The sequence below is a fragment of the Salmo trutta genome, chromosome 1, assembly GCF_901001165.1.
Source record: "Salmo trutta chromosome 1, fSalTru1.1, whole genome shotgun sequence".
NCBI classification, from domain to species: Eukaryota; Metazoa; Chordata; class Actinopteri; order Salmoniformes; family Salmonidae; genus Salmo; species Salmo trutta.
Window position 1 is genome coordinate 48,110,767 of NC_042957.1, and position 24,640 is coordinate 48,135,406.

General features: G+C 49.6%; 1 protein-coding gene and 1 non-coding gene across 2 annotated transcripts in view; one reads left to right on the forward strand and one right to left on the reverse strand.

Moving 5' to 3' along the window:
- Positions 1 to 2,218: 2,218 nt before the first annotated feature.
- Positions 2,219 to 24,640, reverse strand: part of LOC115197982 (inactive phospholipase C-like protein 2) — a 96,609-nt gene continuing 74,187 nt past the window's right edge. Inside the window, exons 5-6 of the mRNA XM_029759643.1 lie at positions 10,093 to 10,202; positions 2,219 to 4,261 (exon numbers count right to left, since the gene is read on the reverse strand). Coding sequence (XP_029615503.1) covers positions 3,845 to 4,261; positions 10,093 to 10,202 — 527 coding nt within the window. The 3' untranslated portion in view covers positions 2,219 to 3,844. The remainder of the gene's footprint in view (positions 4,262 to 10,092; positions 10,203 to 24,640) is intronic.
- On the forward strand, positions 7,847 to 7,899 carry LOC115147787 (U7 small nuclear RNA). The gene has a single exon (XR_003866503.1). It is a non-coding gene; the product is annotated as a U7 small nuclear RNA (small nuclear RNA).

The following is a 24,640-nucleotide window of genomic DNA, read 5'->3' on the forward strand; positions in this document are numbered from 1 at the left end:
GAAAAAGAGCCCCAGACCATTATTCCTCCTCCACCAAACTTTACAGTTGGCACTATGCATTGGGGCAAGTAGCGTTCTCCTGGCATCTGCCAAACCCAGATTTGTCCGTGGGACTGCTAGATTGTGAATCTTGATTCATATCTCCAGAGAACGCGTTTCCACTGCTCCAGAGTCCAATGGCGGCGAGCTTTACACCACTCCAGCCGACGCTTTGCATTGCGCATGGTGATCTTAGGCTTGAGTGCGGCTGCTCTGTGGCTCAGTTGGTAGAGCATGGTGTTTGCAATGCCAGCATGGTGTGTGCAACGCCAGGGTTGTGGGCTCGATTCCCATGGGGGGCCAGTACAAAAAAAAAAAAAATGAATGAAATGAAAATGAAATGTATGTATTTACTACTGTAAGTTGCTCTGGATAAGAGTGTCTGCTAAATGACTGAACTGAAACTGCTCTTGTTCAGAAGTTGCTTCCAGAGGCAATTTGGAACTTGTTAGTGTGTTGCAAATGAGTACAGAAAATGTTAACGTGCTTCAGCACTCAGCGGTCCTGTTCTGTGAGCTTGTGTGGCCTATCACTTTGTGGCTGAGCTGTTGTTACTCCTAGATGTTTTCACTTCACAATAACAGCACTTACAGTTGACTGGGGCAGCTCTAGCAGGGCAGAAATCTGATGAACTGACTTTTTGGAAAGGAGGCATCCCACTACGGTGAAAGTAACTGAGCTCTTCAGTAAGGCCATTCTACCGCCTATGTTTGTCTATGGAGATTGCATGGCTGTGTGCTTGATTCTAGACACCTGTTAACAACAGGTGTGGCTGAAATAGCCAAATCCACTAATTTGAAGAGGTGTCCCATGCTTTTGTATATATAGTGTATGAGAATATATAGGCCTCTTGCCTATGTAATAATGACACACATATTCTGATTAACTTCAGCACAGAACAAGTTTGTAAAGAAAAAAAATATCCTAGCTTAGTTTCAAAACCTCATACAATGACTCACCCCATGTCAAGTCCATTTAAGTCCTGACAGTCAATTTCTTGCTCAAAGCCATGAGCGGGCCTGTGGCTGTGACGTTTAGCCTCCTTCTAAGGCTGTTCTGAAGACTCTGGCTGTAGTGTCTATTTGTATTTATTTTGAGTGTTAACTATAACCTGGGTGTCTTCTTTAGACTTGTCTACAAGGCTTGCTGCCACCAAATGTCCCTTGGTTCAGGCATGTTCAAAAACCTTTTTTTTATGGCTGTTTCTTTTATTAATATTCTTTACGTCTGAGGCAGAGGATGTTAATGTACATTCGACCCACTCTTTTGCTAGTTTAATCCCTCCAGTCATTTCTAGACTCAGGCTACCTACCTTTTTGCATGTTGTACAGCCCAGCTTTGAATTTTGCATGACAAGCCAGAGTTATACGTTTGCTTCATCTTGAACTGCAAATTGCACCTTCTCCGAGCACTTCGTCGGTGTATGATGCACTGCAGGCTTCCTTATTTTCCCTCTGTCTATTAGGTTAGTATTGTGGAGTAACTACAATGTTGATCCATCATCAGTTTTCTCCTATCACAGCCATTAAACTCTGTAACTGTTTTAAAGTCACCATTGGCCTAAGGGTGAAATCCCTGAACTGTATCCTTCCTCTCCGGCAACTGAGTACAGAGATGAGGTAGTCATAAAAAAATTATGTTAAACACTATTATGGCACACAGAGTGAGTCCTGAACTAATTTAGGCTTGCCATAACAAAGGGATTGAATACTTATTTCAGCTTTTCATTTTGAATACATTTGTAGAAATGTATAAAAACATAATTCCACTTTGACATTATAGGGTATTGTGTGTAGGCCAGTGACACAAAATCTCAATGTAAACCATTTTAATTCAGGCTGTAACACAGGAAAATGTGAAAAAAGTCAAGGAGTTTGAATACTTTCTGAATACACTGTGTAAAACAGGACAAATATAAGCATCCCCTATTTGACCTGGACCTATAGTACCTGACTTTAGCAAAAGGCTGAATCCCTCATGCCCATTTCCCTCATAGACACTGTCACTCATAACCTTTTCCCTACTATTTGTCGCCACCTTCTGGAGTTGCCTCAAAATATCTTCATACAATATATTCCCCATTCTTTTCCTGCAGAAGGAATCCTGCATATTCATGTCAGATAGGCTGCCAGCATAAAGACACTGACAAAGTGGAAGAATTGAAGAATAGGAGGCAGGATGAACAATGAAGCAAGGTTTAATGGGCCATTTTAAGGAGCTCATACAGAACCACATCACTTTGCAGTGAAACACAAGTCAGGTTATTGTTTGATCCAATTTTTGGAATGATGACCCCCAACCCAAACCCACCCTGACCTCTAACCCCTACACCCAACATTCCACACCACCTGTCTTGATCTGCAGCACAGAACAACAGGGATCAAGTCACTGTATATGTGGAAGCAATATACTGTATATAAAATAATTGTAATATGAATATAACTTACATCAATTATAACAATAATAAGAATATCGACGGGATGTTTTGTTTCAGGGAGAATTATCAGAGATAAATGTAAAGTGTCTCTTCATTACTTGTACATACATACAGAATACATCTATATAGATTCATAGTTTCTCTTTTAGGTTAGGTGTGTGTTTGATTGACAGCAGGAACCTGCCCCAGGTCCATGTTTCTCTTGTGATCTTTGACCTATAGAGTCCTTTAGTCTCCGCAGCGCAGACGGGGTCGACAGACTGTTCCAGTTAAAACAGGCTGGTGAGCTCTAGCTAGTAGCTACCTCTGAGAACTGGAGCGTGGGCAGAGCACGGCCAAGCTCCCTCCATCCATGGGACGACGACAGCAACATACGGGACGTTACGCACACAGCCCCTTGAGAGGCGCTAGGGAGACCCCCTACTAAGCGTCCAGGCATGTTGTGATTGACAATTAACAAAAATAAAAATCTTAATTAAGAGCACTGTGCAAGTGTATGGGGTCCTGCGGAGGTTAGAGTCTCCAGCAGGGGGAGCCAGTGCATCATTGTAGAGGCCAGGTAGGTAGTGACAGACAGAGAGAGGCTGCAGAGCTGCAGTCCTTTACCGTGTCTCTCACAAGACAGCTCCCAGGTTTGTTTGTGCAGTAATGGTCCTCTAGCTAGGATCCCTACAGAGCTCAGAGTCCGTGTGAGCTGCTCTACGTTGTGCATTTAAAACGGCAGCCTCCTCCTCAGAGAGAAGGGCAAAGGAAGGGCAGATCTACAGGTATATGGAGTAAACATAAGGGAGATGATAGAGGAGGAGAGAAGGAATGGGTGCTGGACATGCTATGGGTATCCTAGGGCAATCCAAAGGTGAACTTGTGCGGTATGAAATGCCAATGTAAGGTGCCTGTACCCGCAGGGCACTGCCCAGAGAAAGACAGCGAGACTCTCCTGACAGACTGACTGACTCAACAAATTGACTGACTGAGAGACGGACTGAACTCGCTAATATGGGTGTTATTCGCTCTTTCGAATCCAAGAGAGAGAAATAGGACAGGAGAGAGAGCTGAAAGAGACATCTCTAAAACAACACATTTTCAAACTTGTGTCTCTTGTCTTTTACGGTGAATTTTCTTCCCCGTCCCTTGCTCTATTTGCTGTTTCCCTTCTGCTCTTTCCTTCTCACCATCTCTCTCCCTTTCCTTCTCCCTCTCCTTCATTCTCTCCTTCTCCCTCTCCTCTCTGTCCATCTTTGGGGGTGTTAAAGGAACCATCCATGTTCTTTGCTCTTCTCCTCTCTGCTTCTCAAGCCCCCTCTCTCTTTCTATTCTCCCCTCCCTGTCTCTCTTTGGGTGGACTCCACTGCGGGTACAGGCAACGGGTCAGCAGGAGCCATCGCTGGCCGTCTCGTTCTCAGAGATGGCATCGTGAGAGCCTGCTGCCCTGTACTGTGGGGGCTGGGGTGGGAGGGGAGGCAGGAGCGGACGCTGAGTCAGGGGACGGGGTTGAGTATGGAGCTGGGCCTGGAGCTGTGGTTGGGCCTCGGGTTGGGGTTCAGCCAGGTGTTGGGACAGGGGCTGGGCCTGGGATTGGGTCTGGGCCTGAGGTTGGAGATGGTGAGGTTGGGGTGGATGGTAGGGCTGGGCCTGGTACTGGGCCTGCGCTTGCAGTGGAAGGTGTTGGAGCTGAGGGGAGGTAGCTCCGTTCTTGCTCAGGCCACAGGACTGGGTGGCACAGTGGATCTGACGCAGCGTGTCCAAAGCCTCACTCTTAGCGTGCTTCAGGAGGTCCGCCTGACCCTGGGAGAGAGAGACGGGAAAGAGCGAGAGAGACAAATGAGAAAGAGAGAGAGAATGCTGTCACTCATGTGTTTCAGTAATGCCCTCTATATCAGACGTTGTCAAAGGAAGGCCCAATCATTTTTCAGACTCCAGCCACCCAAGCCATAGACTGTTCTCTCTGCTACCGCACGGCAAGCGGTACCAGTGCACCAAGTCTGGAACCAACAGGACCCTAAGTAGCTTCTACCCCCAAGCCATAAGACTGCTAAATAGCTAATCAAATGGATACACGCTGCTGCTTCTATTATCTATCCTGTTGCCTAGTCTCTTTAACCCTACCTATATGTATATAGCTACCTCAAGTACCTCGTACCCCTGCACATCGACTCAGTATTGGTACTCCCTGTATATAGCCATGTCATTGTTATGCGTTATTCCCTGTGTATTTATTCCTCGTGTCACTATTTCAGTTTTTTTATCTTTAACTCTGCATTGTTGAAAAAGGACCCGTAAGTAAGCTTTTCACTGTTAGTTTACACCTGTTGTTTTCAAAGCATGTGACAAATACAATTTAATGCACTACATTCTTTTAGCCAGCAGATGGCAGCCTACATCCATACTGCAGTGTGGTTGGAGGAATTCTCTGCGGTTCCTCAGAGCCCCTTCAAAAGTAATCTGTTGATAAGTGATCCCACACCATCATTAGCGTCCTTTTTATTTAGGAACACCCCAGAGATGAAACCGTGCCAGATGGGGAGGAAGTGGTCAGGGCAGGCATCCCGCTTTACGGCGTTGTAAAGTCATTTGCGGCAGTTTCCGTGGCTGCCTTGGTTTCTGAGTGAAAGAATGGGCTACTTGCAGCCCTGCTGGCTCTATTCTGTAGTGTTGTAGACACTCAGACTGGAAAGGCGTAGAGGCAGCATCCTCAACAACAAAACAAAACCAGCCCCCTTACGGAACTTGTGTCCCTAAAAAAAACCCACAGACCCTCACTACTAAACACTTAACACTCCCCTCTTCTCTTCTCTTCTCTTCTCTTCTCTTCTCTTCTCTTCCTTGTCTTCTCTCTACATCCTTACCACCATCACTATCCCTGTATGTCTCTTTCTCCGTGTCCTCCATCACCATCCCACCCACCACATCCCTTCACAGCCCACCTCAACAGCAACCGTCCCTTATCCTCTGACTCTGGTTGTCTCTGAAGCTCTCTGAGTCTCATCACCATACTCACATATCCGACCCTGCCGTCGTCAGCAGTTAGCTGGCTAAGGGAGCCTGAGAGACGTCCCTGTGGGACGCTGCTGTTTGAGGCAGGGACCAGGGAATATGTCCTGTCTGTACTAGGGGTGTCTGCCTGCCTGCCTGTCTGTTTGTCTGTCGGTCTGTACAACAGTCTATTCCCATTGCCACTGGGCAGACAGGTTAGAGGGGCGTGTAGTATAGGGGGGTTGAGGGTACAACTCTGGACAAAATGCCTCTTGTTCCCCTCTCACATGAGGGTAATGCTTAGCGACAAGTCTTCTACATGAAGGCCCTCAGAACACAATCCACTCCAACAGCATGAATAAATCAGATGTTTGAGAAATTATGTAATGTTCCCGTGTGAGTCACAAAGCTGGTGCTGCTGTGCCAGTCAGGGTCTTGGCTGGTGGTACCGGAACCTAATCACCATGGGTTGAGCTCAACCATGGCTATGTGGGTCAGAGGACTCGGTGAAACTATAGGTTAGCTGTGGAGAGAGCACTAGGCGTAGAGACAGACTGGTGACAAGAGGAGCTTCAGCATGGACAGTCCTTTAATCATTGACTTTCTAAGTTACTATGCTTCAAGAACAATACTGTATCTAGAGAATCAGACTAGCTGGTGCTGCTGGGGGTTAGGTAGTGGTCTCTACAATCCCATAGAGTCTTTGGAGCTTCTTAAGTTTCTATAAAAGGAATCCATGATTTTCTCTTGGCACCTTCTTTTATCCTCTCTCTCTCTCTCTCTCTCTCTCTCTCTCTACCCCCTACCACAGCTGGCAAGCTGGGTACCCTCATGGAGTCTGTGGGCTGTGGAACCAGTGAGTTGGGCTGAATGGAGAGGTGACTGCCTGGACTTGGGCTGCCAAGCCTGGCTGGCACACACAGACCACACTGCCTCATACCAAATGTTCACCAGCAGAAAGAGAGGTATTTTGGCTGATAACGTGCCGGGGGTTTGCTGTGCTATGTAGATACGGACATGCAGGCTGCACCCATAACTCACCGTACAGACACAAGGAAGGAGGAAGGAGGGAGAAGGATGAGGGGTGTAGGGATGGAGGCGGTAAGGCATTAGGCTTTGTGTGTCCACGTTAGGCTTCTTAAGTGCTTAAGTCCTTCAGTTCTATAGAGTGAATTAAAGCTTAATTAAGATAAGACTGCCAGCCACATATGCTGCCAAAGAACAATGAGTCCAAACCAAATAGGCTGAGCAACACACTTTTTGAAGGTGCATCTCAAACTACTATTAACATGGTCTCGTGGCTAGCACTACCTTGGAGCGTTCTATTTCCATCCTGTCTTCTATCCTTTTCCATTTTTTCTTTAACTTGGTTTCTGGTCCCGTTTGATGCAGCCCAGACGTCTCCCTGATAACAAAAAGGTCCTGGGGAATCAAATGTGTCCCTGGTCACATCCTCCCTCTCTCTCTGGCTGCCAGCCCGGCGGAGCCCCAAACCAGGCTAAACAATTCACTCAATCCTGAATAATTACATCCAGATGAGATGGAAAACACACGTTCTCTCTATATCCTTATTTGTGTCTTGGCGAGATGGTGGCGAGGCTTAGTGCTTTATCAGTGTTGCTCTTACCACAGGTAATGATTCATTGAGGCTGTGAAACGAGGGTGTTGGGACCCGTTTTATATGATTGTGGGCCTGTGTCACAGGTGAGGAGACAGGAGAGAGGGCAGAGAAGGGAGAGGGGAGAGAGGAGCGAGAGAGGGAATATAGAGGAGAGAGAGGGGACATAGAGGGGAAAGGAGAGTGAGATGAAGAGGGGAGAGAGAAGGGGGAGAGTGTGACACCAATGGCACACCTAAGGGCACGTCTGCTGGGTCCAAACTCCCGGGAGAGGGGGTGATGCTGGAGAGGGGTGGAGCCTACTGTGCATGTCGGCTAACAAATGGTGTGCAATGGTATCATCCTACATGAAAAAATGCTACAGTTACCTATAGAATATTACAGTACTTACCATAGAATTCTATAGTAAAACGTAGTATAATGTAGAATACTATACTACACACTGTAGTATCCCTCGATCATGTGTAGTACTTACTATAGAATGTTGTAGTATACTGCAGAATACTATAGTAAATACTACAGTATCATATACGCAAAAAAAGCACCGTAGTAAATACTACAGTAATGTCCGCAAAAACACTACACTTTTTTAACTATAGTAAATACTACATATACCCTACCCATTCCCCTCTCCTATATCGCAATTTGCGCCATCCATAAGTGAGAATCCTACATGCCAAGTATTGATCATATATTGGGTTCTCTACAGGTTTTAGAAAAGAGCAGAAGCTTTGAATTCTCTGTTCAGACCCCAGTCCTACCTACCTACAGGTTCTGAAAAATGTGCTCTTTTAGTATTTCTCCAGTAGGTTTTCTGAAGGAGAAAGCCCCACTTCTATGTCAAAGATAACAAAACAGAAACACTATAGTAAATACTACAGTAATGTCAGCAAAAACACTACAGTAAATACTACAGTATACTACAGTCCACAAAAACACTACAGTATACTACAATCCGCAAAAACACTACATTAATTACTATAGTATATACTACAGTTTTCTTTTACTATAGTATTTATACTATAGTTAACTGTAAATTCTACAGTATACTACAGTAAACACTACAGTGAATACTACAGCAAAGTCGGCAAAAACACGACAGTGAATACTCGACCCCATCCCTCCCTTCTCCAGACCATCTCTGGAGACCTTCTCCCATTCCTCACTTCCCTCATCAACTCATCCCTGACCACTGGCTGCGTCCCCTCTGACGTCAAAATGCTACCCTCCTCAAGAAACCAACACTCGACTCAATCTGGCATCACCAAAACACTTGAGCGTGTTGTCTCTGATCAACTTTCACGTTATCTCTCTCAGAACGACCTTCTTGACCCTAACCAGTCGGGCTTTAAGACGGGTCACTCAACCGAGACTGCTCTTCTCTGTGTCACGGAGACTCTCCGCACTGCCAAAGCTGACTCTCTCTCTTCTGTTCTCATCCTCCTAGATCTATCCACTGCCTTCGACACTGTGAACCATCAGATCCTCCTCTCCACCCTCTCAGGGCTGGGCGTCTCAGGCTCTGCCCACTCTTGGATTGAATCCTACCAGGCAGGCTGCTCCAACCAGATGACATGGAGAGGATCTGTGTCTGCCCAACGTATTGTCACTACTGGTGTCCCCCAGGGCTCGGTTCTAGGCCCTCTCCTCTTCTCTCTATACACCAAATCGCTCAGCTCCGTCATATCCTCACATAGTCTCTCCTATCATTGCTATGCGGATGACACTCAACCACTTTTCTCCATCCCCCCTTCTGACACCCAGGTGGCGACACGCATCTCTGCGTGCTTGGCAGATATCTCAACTTGGATGTCTGCCCACCACCTCAAGCTCAACCTCGACAAGACGGAGCTGATCTTCCTCTTGGGGAAGGCCTGCCCGCTCAAAGACCTCTCCATCACGGTTGACAACTCCACAGTGTTGCACTCTGGGAGTGCAAAGAACCTTGGCGTGACACTGGACAACAACCTGTTGTTCTCTGCAAACATCAAAGCAGTGACTCGCTCCTGCAGGTTCATGCTCTACAACATCCGTAGATTACAACCCTACCTCACACAGGAAGCGGCGCAGGTCCTAATCCAGGCACTTGTACTCTCCCTTCTGGACTACTGCAACTCGCTGTTTGCTGGGCTCCCTGCTTGTGCCATCAAACCCCTGCAACTTATCCAGAACACTGCAGCCAACCTGGTTTTCAACCTTCCCAAGTTCTCTCATGTCACCCCGCTTCTCTGAAACTCCACTGGCTTCCAGTTGAAGCCCACTTCCACTACAAGACCATGGTGCTTACCTACGGAACAGCAGGAGGAACTGCCACTCCCTACCTTCAGTCTATGCTCAAACCCTACACCCCAACCTGAGTACTCCATTCTGCCACTTCTGGTCTCTTGTCCCTCCCACCCCTACAGCAAGGCAGCTCCCGCTCAGCCCAGTCAAAGCTCTTCTCTGTCCTGGCACTGCAATGGTGGAACCAGCTTCTCGCTGAAGCTAGGACAGCAGAGTCCCTACCCATCTTCTGAAAACATCTGAAACCCTACCTCTTCAAACAGTTTCTTAAATAATCCTCCTACTCTCCTAAGACCCCCCCACCCCCCTAAAATGTAAATAGTACACTACAGTATTTTTTCATGTGGGATATGTTATCATGTTAGTTACTGCTGAGCCCACAGACACAGCTGTAGGCTGGAGCTGCACCATTTAATTAAGAGGTTTAAGGATTACAAAGAAGGGAGGTGCCAATTAGCCAAATTGCTGTCTTAAGATGTAATCTCTTGGGAGAGTATAGCAGCAACATCACTTCTATAAATTACTGGAAGTTGTTTCAAATCAATAACCTTGTGAACTTATGCAGACTGAAGCAGTATTTCTAAGGAATGATGCACTAGCCATACATTGCTAGTGTTATCTTGACAAAGTGTGTGGATGTACACTATACAGTACACTATCCATTAGTCTTTAATAGTACTGTAACTTGTCAAAGAGTTTCCTGTGTTTTAGGATGGATGGATGTACTGTACTGTACTCATACCTTGAGGACGGTGATGTTCCAGGCGTAGCTCTCCATGGCTTTCTGTAGCTTCCGGCCCTTCAGGCCCTCCTTCGCCCCGATCCTGTGAAGGTCCACATGGAAATCCAGTCCTGGACAAACACAAACACAAGAGGTGAATGGACTGTTCATAGGGTACAGGCAGCCAAGGTCAGAGGGGTTAGGATAAAGCGGAAGTCTGTTGGACCGTGTGTCCATTTGGACAATAAAATAATGTTATTCATCTTCAGCTGTAGGGTGTTCTGTAGCATCACCACTCCAGACGATCCCATGGCCTGTAGGGTGTTCTGTACCATCACCACCCCGGACGGTCCCATGGCCTGTAGGGCTTACTGTAACATCACCACCCCGGACGGTCCCATGGCCTGTAGGGCGTACTGTACCATCATCACCCCGGACGGTCCCATTGGCCTGTAGGGCTTACTGTACCATCACCACCCCAGACGGTCCTATGGCCTGTAGGGCTTACTGTAACATCACCACCCCAGACGGTCCCATGGCCTGTAGGGCGTACTGTAACATCACCACCCCGGACAGTCCCATGGCCTGTAGGGCTTACTGTAACATCACCACCCCAGACGGTCCCATGGCCTGTAGGGCGTACTGTACCATCACCACCCCGGACAGTCCCATGGCCTGTAGGGCGTACTGTAGCATCACCACCCCGGACAGTCCTATGGCCTGTAGGGCGTACTGTACCATCACCACCCCGGACGGTCCCATGGCCTGTAGGGCTTACTGTAACATCACCACCCCGGACGGTCCCATTGGCCTGTAGGGCTTACTGTAACATCACCAGCCCAGACGGTCCCATGGCCTGTAGGGCTTACTGTACCATCACCACCCCGGACGGTCCCATGGCCTGTAGGGCGTACTGTGCCATCACCACCCCAGACTATCCCATGGCATGTAGGGCTTACTGTAACATCACCACCCCGGACGAACCCATGGCCTGTAGGGCTTACTGTAACATCACCACCCCAGACTATCCCATGGCCTGTAGGGCTTACTGTAACATCACCACCCCGATTGGTCCCAGGGCCTGTAGGGCTTACTGTAACATCACCACCCCAGACGGTCCCATGGCCTGTAGGGCTTACTGTAACATCACCACCCCAGACGGTCCCATGGCCTGTAGGGCTTACTGTACCATCACCACCCCAGACGGTCCCATTGGCCTGTAAAGCTTACTGTAACATCACCACACCAGACGGTCCCATGGCCTGTAGGGCTTACTGTACCATCACCACCCAAGACGGTCCCATTGGCCTGTAAAGCTTACAGTACCATCACCACCCCAGACGGTCCCATGGCCTGTAGGGCGTACTGTACCATCACCACCCCGGACGGTCCCATGGCCTGTAGGGCGTACTGTAACATCACCACCCCAGGCGGTCCCATGGCCTGTAGGGCTTACTGTACCATCACCACCCCAGACGGTCCCATTGGCCTGTAGGGCGTACTGTACCATCACCACCCCGGACGGTCCCATTGGCCTGTAGGGCGTACAGTACCATCACCACCCCGGACGGTCCCATGGCCTGTAGGGCGTACTGTACCATCACCACCCCAGACGGTCCTATGGCCTGTAGGGCTTACTGTAACATCACCACCCCTGACGGTCCCATGGCCTGTTGGGCTTACTGTACCATCACCACCCCAGACGGTCCCATTGACCTGTAGGGCGTACTGTACCATCACCACCCCAGACGGTCCCATGGCCTGTAGGGCTTACTGTAACATCACCACCCCGGACGGTCCCATGGCCTGTAGGGCTTACTGTACCATCACCACCCCGGACGGTCCCATGGCCTGTAGGGCGTACTGTAACATCACCACCCCAGGCGGTCCCATGGCCTGTAGGGCGTACTGTACCATCACCACCCCGGACGGTCCCATTGGCCTGTAGGGCGTACTGTACCATCACCACCCCAGACGGTCCCATTGACCTGTAGGGCGTACTGTACCATCACCACCCCAGACGGTCCCATGGCCTGTAGGGCTTACTGTAACATCACCACCCCAGACGGTCCCATGGCCTGTAGCGCATACTGTAACATCACCACCCCGGACCGTCAAATGGCCTGTAGGGCTTACTGTACCATCACCACCCCGGACAGCCCAATGTCCAGTAGGGCTTACTGTAACATCACCACCCCGGACGGTCCCATGGCCTGTAGGGCGTACTGTACCATCACCACCCCAGACGGTCCTATGGCCTGTAGGGCTTACTGTAACATCACCACCCCGGACGGTCCCATGGCCTGTTGGGCTTACTGTACCATCACCACCCCAGACGGTCCCATTGACCTGTAGGGCTTACTGTACCATCACCACCCCAGACGGTCCCATGGCCTGTAGGGCTTACTGTAACATCACCACCCCGGACGGTCCCATGGCCTGTAGGGCTTACTGTAACACCACCACCCCGGACCGTCAAATGGCCTGTAGGGCTTACTGTACCATCACCACACTGGACAGCCCAATGTCCAGTAGGGCTTACTGTAACATCACCACCCCGGACGGTCCCATGGCCTGTAGGGCATACTGTACCATCACCACCCCGGACGGTCCCATGGCCTGTAGGGCTTACTGTAACATCACCACCCCGGACGGTCCCATGGCCTGTAGGGCGTACTGTAACATCACCACCCCGGACGGTCCCATTGGCCTGTTGGGCTTACTGTAACATCACCACCCCGGATGGTCCCATTGGCCTGTAGGGCGTACTGTAACATCACCACCCCGGACGGTCCCATTGGCCTGTAGGGCGTACTATAACATCACCACCCCGGACGGTCCCATTGGCCTGTAGGGCGTACTGTACCATCACCACCCCGGACGGTCCCGTGGCCTGTAGGGCTTACTGTAACATCACCACCCCGGACGGTCCCATTGGCCTGTAGGGCGTACTGTACCATCACCACCCCAGACGGTCCCATGGCCTTTAGGGCTTACTGTAACATCACCACCCCGGACGGTCCCATGGCCTGTAGGGCTTACTGTAACATCACCACCCCGGACGGTCCCGTGGCCTGTAGGGCTTACTGTAACATCACCACCCCAGACGGTCCCGTGGCCTGTAGGGCTTACTGTAACATCACCACCCCGGACGGTCCCATGGCCTGTAGGGCTTACTGTAACATCACCACCCCAGACGGTCCCGTGGCCTGTAGGGCTTACTGTAACATCACCACCCCGGACGGTCCCATGGCCTGTAGGGCTTACTGTAACATCACCACCCCGGACGGTCCCATGGCCTGTAGGGCTTACTGTAACAGCACCACCCCAGACGGTCCCGTGGCCTGTAGGGCTTACTGTAACATCACCACCCCAGACGGTCCCGTGCCCTGTAGGGCTTACTGTAACATCACCACCCCGGACGGTCCCGTGGCCTGTAGGGCTTACTGTAACATCACCACCCCGGATGGTCCCATGGCCTGTAGGGCGTACTGTAACATCACCACCCCAGACGGTCCCGTGGCCTGTAGGGCTTACTGTAACATCACCACCCCAGACGGTCCCATGGCCTGTAGGGCTTACTGTACCATCACCACCCCAGACGGTCCCATTGGCCTGTAGGGCGTACTGTACCATCACCACCCCGGACGGTCCCATTGGCCTGTAGGGCGTACTGTACCATCACCACCCCAGACGGTCCTATGGCCTGTAGGGCTTACTGTAACATCACCACCCCGGACGGTCCCATGGCCTGTTGGGCTTACTGTACCATCACCACCCCAGACGGTCCCATTGACCTGTAGGGCGTACTGTACCATCACCACCCCAGACGGTCCCATGGCCTGTAGGGCTTACTGTAACATCACCACCCCGGACGGTCCCATGGCCTGTAGGGCTTACTGTAACACCACCACCCCGGACCGTCAAATGGCCTGTAGGGCTTACTGTATCATCACCACCCTGGATAGCCCAATGTCCAGTAGGGCTTACTGTAACATCACCACCCCGGACGGTCCCATGGCCTGTAGGGCATACTATACCATCACCACCCCGGACGGTCCCATGGCCTGTAGGGCTTACTGTAACATCACCACCCCGGACGGTCCCATGGCCTGTAGGGCGTACTGTAACATCACCACCCCGGACGGTCCCATTGGCCTGTTGGGCTTACTGTAACATCACCACCCCGGACGGTCCCATTGGCGTGTAGGGCGTACTGTAACATCACCACCCCGGACGGTCCCATTGGCCTGTAGGGCTTACTGTAACATCACCACCCCGGACGGTCCCATTGGCCTGTAGGGCGTACTATAACATCACCACCCGGACGGTCCCATTGGCCTGTAGGGCGTACTGTACCATCACCACCCCGGACGGTCCCATGGCCTGTAGGGCGTACTGTAACATCACCACCCCGGACGGTCCCATTGGCCTGTAGGGCTTACTGTAACATCACCACCCCGGACGGTCCCATTGGCCTGTAGGGCGTACTGTACCATCACCACCCCAGACGGTCCCATGGCCTTTAGGGCGTACTGTACCATCACCACCCCGGACGGTCCCATGGCCTGTAGGGCTTACTGTAACATCACCACCCCAGACGGTCCCGTGGCCTGTAGGGCTTACTGTAACATCACCACCCCGGACGGTCCCATTGGCCTGTAGGGCTTACTGTAACATCACCACCCCGGACGGTCCCATGGCCTGTAGGGCGTACTGTAACATCACCACCCCGGACGGTCCCATTGGCCTGTAGGGCGTACTGTAACATCACCACCCCGGACGGTCCCATTGGCCTGTAGGGCGTACTGTACCATCACCACCCCGGACGGTCCCGTGGCCTGTAGGGCTTACTGTAACATCACCACCCCGGACGGTCCCGTGGCCTGTAGGGCTTACTGTAACATCACCACCCCGGACGGTCCCATGGCCTGTAGGGCTTACTGTAACATCACCACCCCGGACGGTCCCGTGGCCTGTAGGGCTTACTGTAACATCACCACCCCGGACGGTCCCATTGGCCTGTACTGTACTGCTGTAAATCTGTCCACTGTCCAGATCATCTGCCACTGGATTGACACTGACTTCTACAGTACACAGCTACTGTAATGCTGAGAACAGCTGCTTCCCTGGACACTTTTTCAGAGTTTGAGGACAAAGTCTAAATCCAGAGCAACTTCCCACTACAAAGACATTTCCCTACCCTTCATGTTCTGTGCTCCAGTTAAAAAGTCCCCTCAACAAAGTATGCCATCGCCATTCCGGTTCCCCATGGCACACATTGGCGCACCCGTTTCTCCATCCCTCCTGCAGAGCCACCCCTTGACAGGCACACGCCCATAAAACCCCACATACCCACAGTTCAGTGGCTGAGAATCACCCAAGCCAAGAGGCATGGAAAACAAGAGAGGGAAAGAGAGAAAGATATTACTAGTGAGCTGCTTCTGCGCAGTAGTGTAACTGGGGCATCCAGGGGTTAAAAATAGCACCTGGGCGTGATACTAACAACAATAATAACGGTGAGCAACAACACGTTTCTAGCCAGAGGTCATTTCTCTCTTTCTCTCTCTCTGTGCCCAGCCTTCTGACACGCTCTCCTCTCATCCCTCCATCTACTCATCTACCCATCTGCCTCTCGCCTGGCTTACTGTACTGCTATTATTTCAACGTGATAATAATCAGTGTTGTTAAATGAAGCTGTTTGGTTCCCATTTATTTGACGATTTAATATTTTTGTAATGTGTTTCCATGAGCTGTCAGTGAAATGAATCAGTGAGATATCATATCCTGAACCTCAAACCATTCATTTATCTCCTTTATATTCACAACAAAACCAAAAGTAAAGGTGTCAGAGTTCTTAAAGGGGAGATATGCGGTTGCTACATCCATTTTTGGACTTATGAATTTATATACATTTATTTATATATCTTTATATATATACTGTTCCTTCTTGAAGAACATAACATATAAATGAACTTAGTTCAGCTGTCACATCCAATCAGAACCCAAAATATAAGCTTGTTTTACCAATGTTTGTAAACATTATACATGTAAACAAACTCTGTACAGCCTCAAAACATGCTTAAAAATCTATTTTTTATATATTAGATGGTCAGTCCTTGCATCCATAGCTCTGTCTATAAGAGTGTTTACATTTTTCTCCAGGCCCATCCCTCAGCTTGAGGAACCTTGTGGCACACAGCCTCTCGGACCATTTCATTTCCCAATTGTCCTGTTCCCCTCCAGTGGCACACTTATCCTGTTTCCTCTCCGGTGGCACACTTATCCTGTTTCCCCTCCGGTGGTACACTTATCCTGTTTCCTCTCCGGTGGCACACTTATCCTGTTCCCCTCCGGTGGCACACTTATCCTGTTTCCCCTCCGGTGGCACACTTATCCTGTTTCCCCTCCGGTGGCACACTTATCCTGTTTCCTCTCCGGTGGCACACTTATCCTGTTTCCCCTCCGGTGGTACACTTATCCTGTTTCCTCTCCGGTGGCACACTTATCCTGTTTCCTCTCCGGTGGCACACTTATCCTGTTTCCTCTCCGGTGGCACACTTATCCTGTTTCCTCTCCGGTGGCACACTTATCCTGTTTCCCCTCCGGTGGCACACTTATCCTGTTTCCTCTCCGGTGGCACACTTATCCTGTTTCCTCTCCGGTGGCACACTTATCCTGTTTCCTCTCCGGTGGCACACTTGTCCTGTTCCCCTCCAGTGGCACACTTATCCTGTTTCCTCTCCGGTGGCACACTTATCCTGTTTCCCCTCCGGTGGCACACTTATCCTGTTTCCTCTCCGGTGGCACACTTGTCCTGTTCCCCTCCGGTGGCACACTTATCCTGTTTTCCCTCCGGTGGCACACTTATCCTGTTTCCCCTCCGGTGGCACACTTGTCCTGTTCCCCTCCTGTGGCACACTTGTCCTGTTCCCCTCCTGTGGCACACTTGTCGTTTCTAACTGTAACTTCAAGTAATGAGCCCCTATGGCATACTCTACTCTATCACGACTGAGTCTCACGCTTTGCTTCTCGTGTGAAGAGAGAGTGAGAGAGAGACGGGCATGTCAGTGCTGGGATGTGCTCAGAGAGAGACAGACGAGATGAGAGGCGACAGAATGTCCCCGCAATCTTCTCTCTGCATGGTCCTACACACACACAGACCTATGCTCCATATACACATAGGTAAAGGTGGATACCTAGTCAATTGTACAACTGAATGCATTCAACTGAAATGTGTCTTCCACATTTAACCCAACCCCTCTGAATGAGAGTGGTGCGGGGGGCTGCCATAATCAACATCCACGTCTTTGGCACCCAGGGCCTTGCTCAGGGACAGAATGACAGATTTTTACCTTGTCAGCTTGGGGATTCAATCCAGCAACTTTTCGGTTACTGGCCCAACACTCTAACCACTAGGCTACCTGCCGCCCCAGGCGGGGAGAGAAACGGGGGAGAGATAAGAGTGAGTAGTTAAATAGAGCAAAAGAGGAGTGAGAAAACGGGACTAACGAGAGAAATGAACAGAATGGAGAAATAGGCAGAACCACGAGAGAGAGAGAGAGAGAGAGAGAGAGAGAGAGAGAGAGAGAGAGAGAGAGAGAGAGAGAGAGAGAGAGAGAGAGAGAGAGTAACAGAAATCAAAAAAAGAGAGGCTCGGAGCCGAGCTTGATTTATTTATTATGAGTGATGCGCTGCGAGGGAGGGAGCAGCCAACGCCGGATTTCACCACAGGACACCGCAGAGAATGGGATTTTCTCTGTCCGGAACGGCGGCATTGACTATGTAAAGACAGGGGTCTCTTTATCCCCTGCATTTCCATGGTAATGGGATCCATGGTGAGAGGCTGCTAACCATACCAACGCAGCCAGAGGCGGCGGAGAATCTCGCCAAGGGACAGAGAGGGGGAGGGGAGGAAGGCATATCAATAAATAAACAGCCATGTCCATGCAGCCTGTGCCTCCTCCCTCCATCAGTCCTCCTGCCCTATACCCACGCTAGCTAACGCCAGTCTACTGCTGCTGTCTCTCTGGTGCCGGGGCTGGGAAAACCCATTAAAACGGGTGATATGAACTCCGTGGTTCTCTTAAACATAATCGCAGGATTTGAATAAGCAATTATAGGGGTATATACATGACGAGCATGTTATGAAAAGCACCATGTATATACACACACACACACACACACACACACACACACACACACACACACACACACACACACACACACACACACGCACGCACACAGCCACAGGTAGCATCTGTGTGCCAGAATGTATGTCACAGATGCCTGAGTGGTCGTTCATTAGTGCGGTCGGTGTTGTGGTGAGCCATCAATAGAACCCAGGGGGGTTCGTTAGGCAGGCACCTCTGTAGGTGCATGCAGAGAGGAGTTAGCGGGGACATCTGGTCACCTCACGTCCCGCCTCTCTCTCGCTCTCTCTCTCTCTCTCTCTCTCCCCTCATCAACACATCAGCGCCACTTCCCAAATTAAACTGATTAGAAGCAATAATGGCTGGGCATAATGATCACAGAGAGGGGGTGGAGGAAGGAGGACAGAGAGAATAGCCATTCAAACAGAGTGCTGTTTTCTCTACCGCATATATTTCAAACGGCTGTGTGTGTGTGTGTGTGTGTGTGTGTGTGTGTGTGTGTGTGTGTGTGTGTGTGTGTGTGTGTGTGTGTGTTTGTGTTTATGTATGTGTTGACGGAGGGGACTGTCATCAGTGATCAAAGCTTGATCAACTAGATCAATTATATGCGGCATGATGACACACATGTCCCACTGTGACAGCACCACGCTGACATGTACCTCAAATAACCAGTGTAGGTGTCTGCTGCAATCAGACATCATGGTAGACACACACCCAAAAAGCCTTTCTGTCGATCACTGCCAGCTCTGTCTGGGTTGTAATATCCCCTTTTTATGGTTTCTCACCCAGCAACTAAATGCTAATTATACCCTTTGCTATCAAAATCTATAATAGGACATAAACCTTCTATTCCATGTAAATGTATCTCTCCCGCTCCCTCTTCTCGCCCCCCTCTCTCTCTCTCTCTCTGCATATCCTCATCTTTTTAGGCTCTTAACATGTAAAGTGTCTATGCCGACTATCACACAGTCCTGAGCTGACCTCTAAATGTCCTCTGAATAACTTAGTGAACATAGATGGTTAGGGTATCTACCTACAGTGGCTAAATGGATTCGTATTGGGGCCATCAGTCAACATGTAACCAGTTTGGACTGTGGGTTCAAGGGGCCATAATAGACTATAGTCCCAACTTCAAACAAGTTATCCTTATTAAAGCCAGGAGAACACACACTGAGACCTGCGTTTACATTGAGAGCTGTCAAGGTATGATAACCTGCCTCCCCATCCTCTGCAGGCTGGCTCCCAGGGCCTAAGGCCTAACTCTGTGGGCAGATAGCTAGGAGATGAGTTACACACTGACACGCAAAGCCTCAGAGCATCAGCCGTTTGAAATGGAAGACGGCACCGCTGTAGCCCAGCTGGTGGACAGAGGGAGAGAGAGAGGGAGAGAGGGAGGGAGAATGAGAGAGAGAGAGAGAGAGAGAGGGTTGGGCTGGGAGGGACGAAGGGAGAGAGAGAAAGAGAGAGAGAGAGAGAGAGAGAGAGAGAGAGAGAGATAGGTGAAGGAGCAAGGGTTGATGGCTAAATTGTGCCACACTGTGTTTATCACTAAACACACTCATCAATCTCTAAATGGACTGGAAATATTGAGTCATTGTCTAACATCAAATTCCTTTCGATCCTTTGTCATTGGTTAACTGGCTGAACCCCTGCGATTGTCGCTGACCAAAATCACAGGATGCATCCTGATCTGCAGTCGGAGGGGAATCTTCGGTTCTGTCTTGAATAACTGGCTGATCTCAAAATAGCTGTCTGATCTGGCCATGCAGTCAAGCGGCTCTCTCCTCCCTGACTGGTTCTGGCGGTTGGCCTTTGTCTTTTGATTAGCTGGCAGACGGCCATATTTGTGTGTGGGCTGGCTGGTTGACCTCTGCTCTCCGGAGTTCCACGCTACAGCAGAGAGTCAATGAGGCGTCCACACAGTCGCTAGGGGCCCTCCCTGCTTCCTGTCCTGGACGCTTTATTAAAACCATACATACACGTGGACGCACAGACACACACGCACTGAATGAGCCAACCATCCCTCTTCTAGTTTTCTCCATCGTTGGTTTTATTACCGGTGGTGTAGCAGTGCTCCCCATGCCCAGGTGCCTGATGGGTAAACAGCGGTGTCCTGTCGTGTCTCCGTGGGGCTGCTGAGAGCCCAGCCATGTGTGTCACAGCTGCTTCAGCTTCCTGTGTTTGTAGTTCCTTCGTCGCACACTTTTTATTTTTCCATTCCATTTTGTTCCGCCTGGCCAAGCAATACCAAAACAGCGCCCTTGTCAGAAAACATGAGCTGGGATGCAGAGGCATGGGAGAAGTTAAGTCTCAGAAATCTGTGTGAATCCAGCAGAGAGGTGGGGGGAGGGGAGGGATGGCTGCAGGACCTGTCTTTTTACGGCTGGGCTGGGTGAAGGGTGGGGTGGAGGAGAGGGAGGGAGGGAGCTGGGCGTTAGAGAAAGTGTTATGTTTGGCATGAGGCTGAGGGCCCCTAGGGGTTCTTTTTTTCCAGTTCCCCCACCCCCAATGTTTTCTTATTACATAACCCACCCCTTGACATCCCACTAGTGACACCAACACACAGCTGTGTGACTGTATAGCTGTGTAGTTACTGGTGGGGTTTCAGCCATGCTTAGCCCAGGGCTTCTTATGGGGCTGTTCTATGGAGGAGCGGGGGAGTGCATTCTGATTCAAGTCCAGCTTTCATGCTCCATTCCTGGGTTTTAGGGAAGCACGACACTGGAACAGGGACACGGTGCTGCCCACATGGAGGTGGCTGGGCATGAGCCTACTACTGTGAGACTGAGGGGAGGCCTGTGGGGTGCAGGCTTGCCTCATCAGATTTGGCACATTAGGTGGACATGTGCAAGCCTGTCCAGTGGCTTCAGTGTCTGATGAATTCCCCCAACCATCTCAGTATCACTCTTACACACTCTCTCTCTCACACAAACACACACACACACACACACACATTTTAGGGGACCTAAAATACATTTACATTCAGAATCCTATTTTCCCTAACCCTAACCCGTAACCCTAATCCAAACCTAACTCCTAACCCTAACCACTAAACCCTTAACCTAATTCTAAACCTAAGACTAATTGTAACCCTAACTCTTAACCTCAGCTTAAAATAGCCTTTGTCCTCATGGGGATGTGGGAAATGTCCCCACGAGGGAGAATTTTGCTTGTTTTACTGTCCTTGTGGAGACCTTTGGTGATTTTAGGTCCCCACAAGGATAGAAGAACCAACCAACCATCACACACACACACACACACACACACACACACACACACACACACACACACACACACACACACACACACACACACACACACACACACACACACACACAAACACACAAACACACACACACGGGTCTAGCTTTACCACAGAGTGTGTCTTCAGTAAGACAGTCCTGTGTGTCTCTACGCGTGTAAGCCCTGTCTCTGCCAGGTTCTGTTAACATATGGATGTTTTTCATTCCATCCACAGTTCATTCTGAATATTATACACTGCTCAAAAAAATAAAGGGAACACTTAAACAACACAATGTAACTCCAAGTCAATCACACTTCTGAGAAATCAAACTGTCCACTTAGGAAGCAAAAAAAAATAAAGGGAACACTTAAACAACACATCCTAGATCTGAATGAAAGAAATAATCTTATTAAATACTTTTTTCTTGACATAGTTGAATGTGCTGACAACAAAATCACACAAAAATAATCAATGGAAATCCAATTTATCAACCCATGGAGGTCTGGATTTGGAGTCACACTCAAAATTAAAGTGGAAAACCACACTACAGGCTGATCCAACTTTGATGTAATGTCCTTAAAACAAGTCAAAATGAGGCTCAGTAGTGTGTGTGGCCTCCACGTGCCTGTATGACCTCCCTACAACGCCTGGGCATGCTCCTGATGAGGTGGCGGATGGTCTCCTGAGGGATCTCCTCCCAGACCTGGACTAAAACATCTGCCAACTCCTGGACAGTCTGTGGTGCAACGTGGCGTTGGTAGATGGAGCGAGACATGATGTCCCAGATGTGCTCAATTGGATTCAGGTCTGGGGAACGGGTGGGCCAGTCCATAGCATCAATGCCTTCCTCTTGCAGGAACTGCTGACACACTCCAGCCACATGAGGTCTAGTATTGTCTTGCATTAGGAGGAACCCAGGGCCAACCGCACGAGCATATGGTCTCACAAGGGGTCTGAGGATCTCATCTCGGTACCTAATGGCAGTCAGGCTACATCTGGTGAGCCCAAAGAAATGCCACCCCACACCATGACTGACCCACCGCCAAACCGGTCATGCTGGAGGATGTTGCAGGCAGCAGAATGTTCTCCACGGCGTCTCCAGACTCTGTCACGTCTGTCACGTGCTCAGTGTGGACCTGCTTTCATCTGTGAAGAGCACAGGGCGCCAGTGGCGAATTTGCCAATCTTGGTGTTCTCTGGCAAATGCCAAACGTCCTGCACGGTGTTGGGCTGTAAGCACAACCCCCACCTGTGGACGTCAGGCCCTCATACCACCCTCATGGAGTCTGTTTCTGACCGTTTGAGCAGACACATGCACATTTGTGGAGGTCATTTTGCAGGGCTCTGGCAGTGCTCCTCCTGCTCCTCCTTGCACAAAGGCGGAGGTAGCGGTCCTGCTGCTGGGTTGTTGCCCTCCTACGGCCTCCTCCACGTCTCCTGATGTACTGGCCTGTCTCCTGGTAGCGCCTCAATGCTCTGGACACTAAGCTGACAGACAAAGCAAACCTTCTTGCCACAGCTCGCATTGATGTGCCATCCTGGATGAGCTGCACTACCTGAGCCACTTGTGTGGGTTGTAGACTCCGTCTCATACTACCACTAGAGTGAAAGCCCCGCCAGCATTCAAAAGTGACCAAAACATCAGCCAGGAAGCATAGGAACTGAGAAGTGGTCTGTGGTCTCCATCTGCAGAACCACTCCTTTATTGGGGGTGTCTTGCTAATTGCCTATAATTTCCACCTGTTGTCTATTCCATTTGCACAACAGCATGTGAAATTTATTGTCAATCAGTGTTGTTTCCTAAGTGGACAGTTTGATTTCACAGAAGTGTGATTGACTTGGAGTTACATTGTGTTGTTTAAGTGTTCCCTTTATTTTTTTGAGCAGTATATATACTGTACACTCACCTATGTATTTATTTGGCCAGTGAAGCTAAAACGTTTAATTTGGCTCTATACTCAAACATTTTGGTATTATATGTACTATAGTACATATCTGTTTTCAGACATATCTGTTTTACCGTTTAGAAATGAAGGCACTTCATGTATCTAGTCATAAATATTTGGACAAATTCACTTAGAGTGTTTTCAGTTTAGTCAAAATGTTTGCATTTGGTCTCATATTCTTAGCACACAAGGATTACATCAAGTTTGAGACTACAAAGTTGTTGGATGCATTTGCAGTTTGTTTTGGTTATGTTTCGGATTATGTTCCCAATAGAAATGAATGGCAAATAATGTATTGTGTTATTTTGGAGTCACTTTTATTGTAAATTTGAATAGAATATGTTTCTAAACACGAATAATTGAATGTGGATGCTACCATGATTACAGATTATCCTGAATGAATCGTGAATAATGATGAGTGAGAAAGTTACAGTGTCAAAGATCATACCCCCAAGACATGTGAACCTCTCACCATTACCAGGGAGTGGGGGGAGGGGGGGGGATATTTATGCCTCTGTAACAAACCTGGAGTCTTTGACAATTTGCTGGGCCTTCCTCCAACACTACCTGGTATAGAGGTCCTGGATGGCAGGGAGCTCCACACCAGTGATGTACTGGGCCGTACTCACCACCCTCTGTAGCGCCTTGCGGTCGGGTGCCTTGCAGTTGCCGTACCAAGCGGTGTGATGCAGCCAGTCAAGATGCTCTCAGTGGTGCAGCTGTAGAACCTTTGGAGGATCTGAGGGCCCAGGCCAAATCTTTTCAGCCTCCCAAGGGGGAAGGGACGTTGTAGTGCTCCTCTTAAAACTGTGTTGGTGTGTGTGAACCATGTTAATTACTTAGTGATGCGGAGGAACTTGAAACTCTCGACCTGCTCCACTACAGCCCCGTCGATGTGGATGGGGGAGTGATCGCCTCCGTTTCCTGTAGTCTACGATCAGCTCCTTTGTTTTGCTGACGTTGAGGGAGAGGTTGTTGTCCTGGCATCACACTGCCAGGTCTCTGACCTCCTCCCTACAGGCTGCGTCACTGTCCAGATAAACACGTTAGGAGGTGTACACGTGTGCACTTGCTGCTGGTTTACGTGCATCTGTTTAATATCCATGAGTTTACCAGTGCAGATGTACTATCTGTGTTATGTCTCGCCTTCAGAGGCGGCCAGATACAAATACTGTAGGTAAACAAAGATAATGATGATAAATCAAGAATCCGGATGCATCTTTATC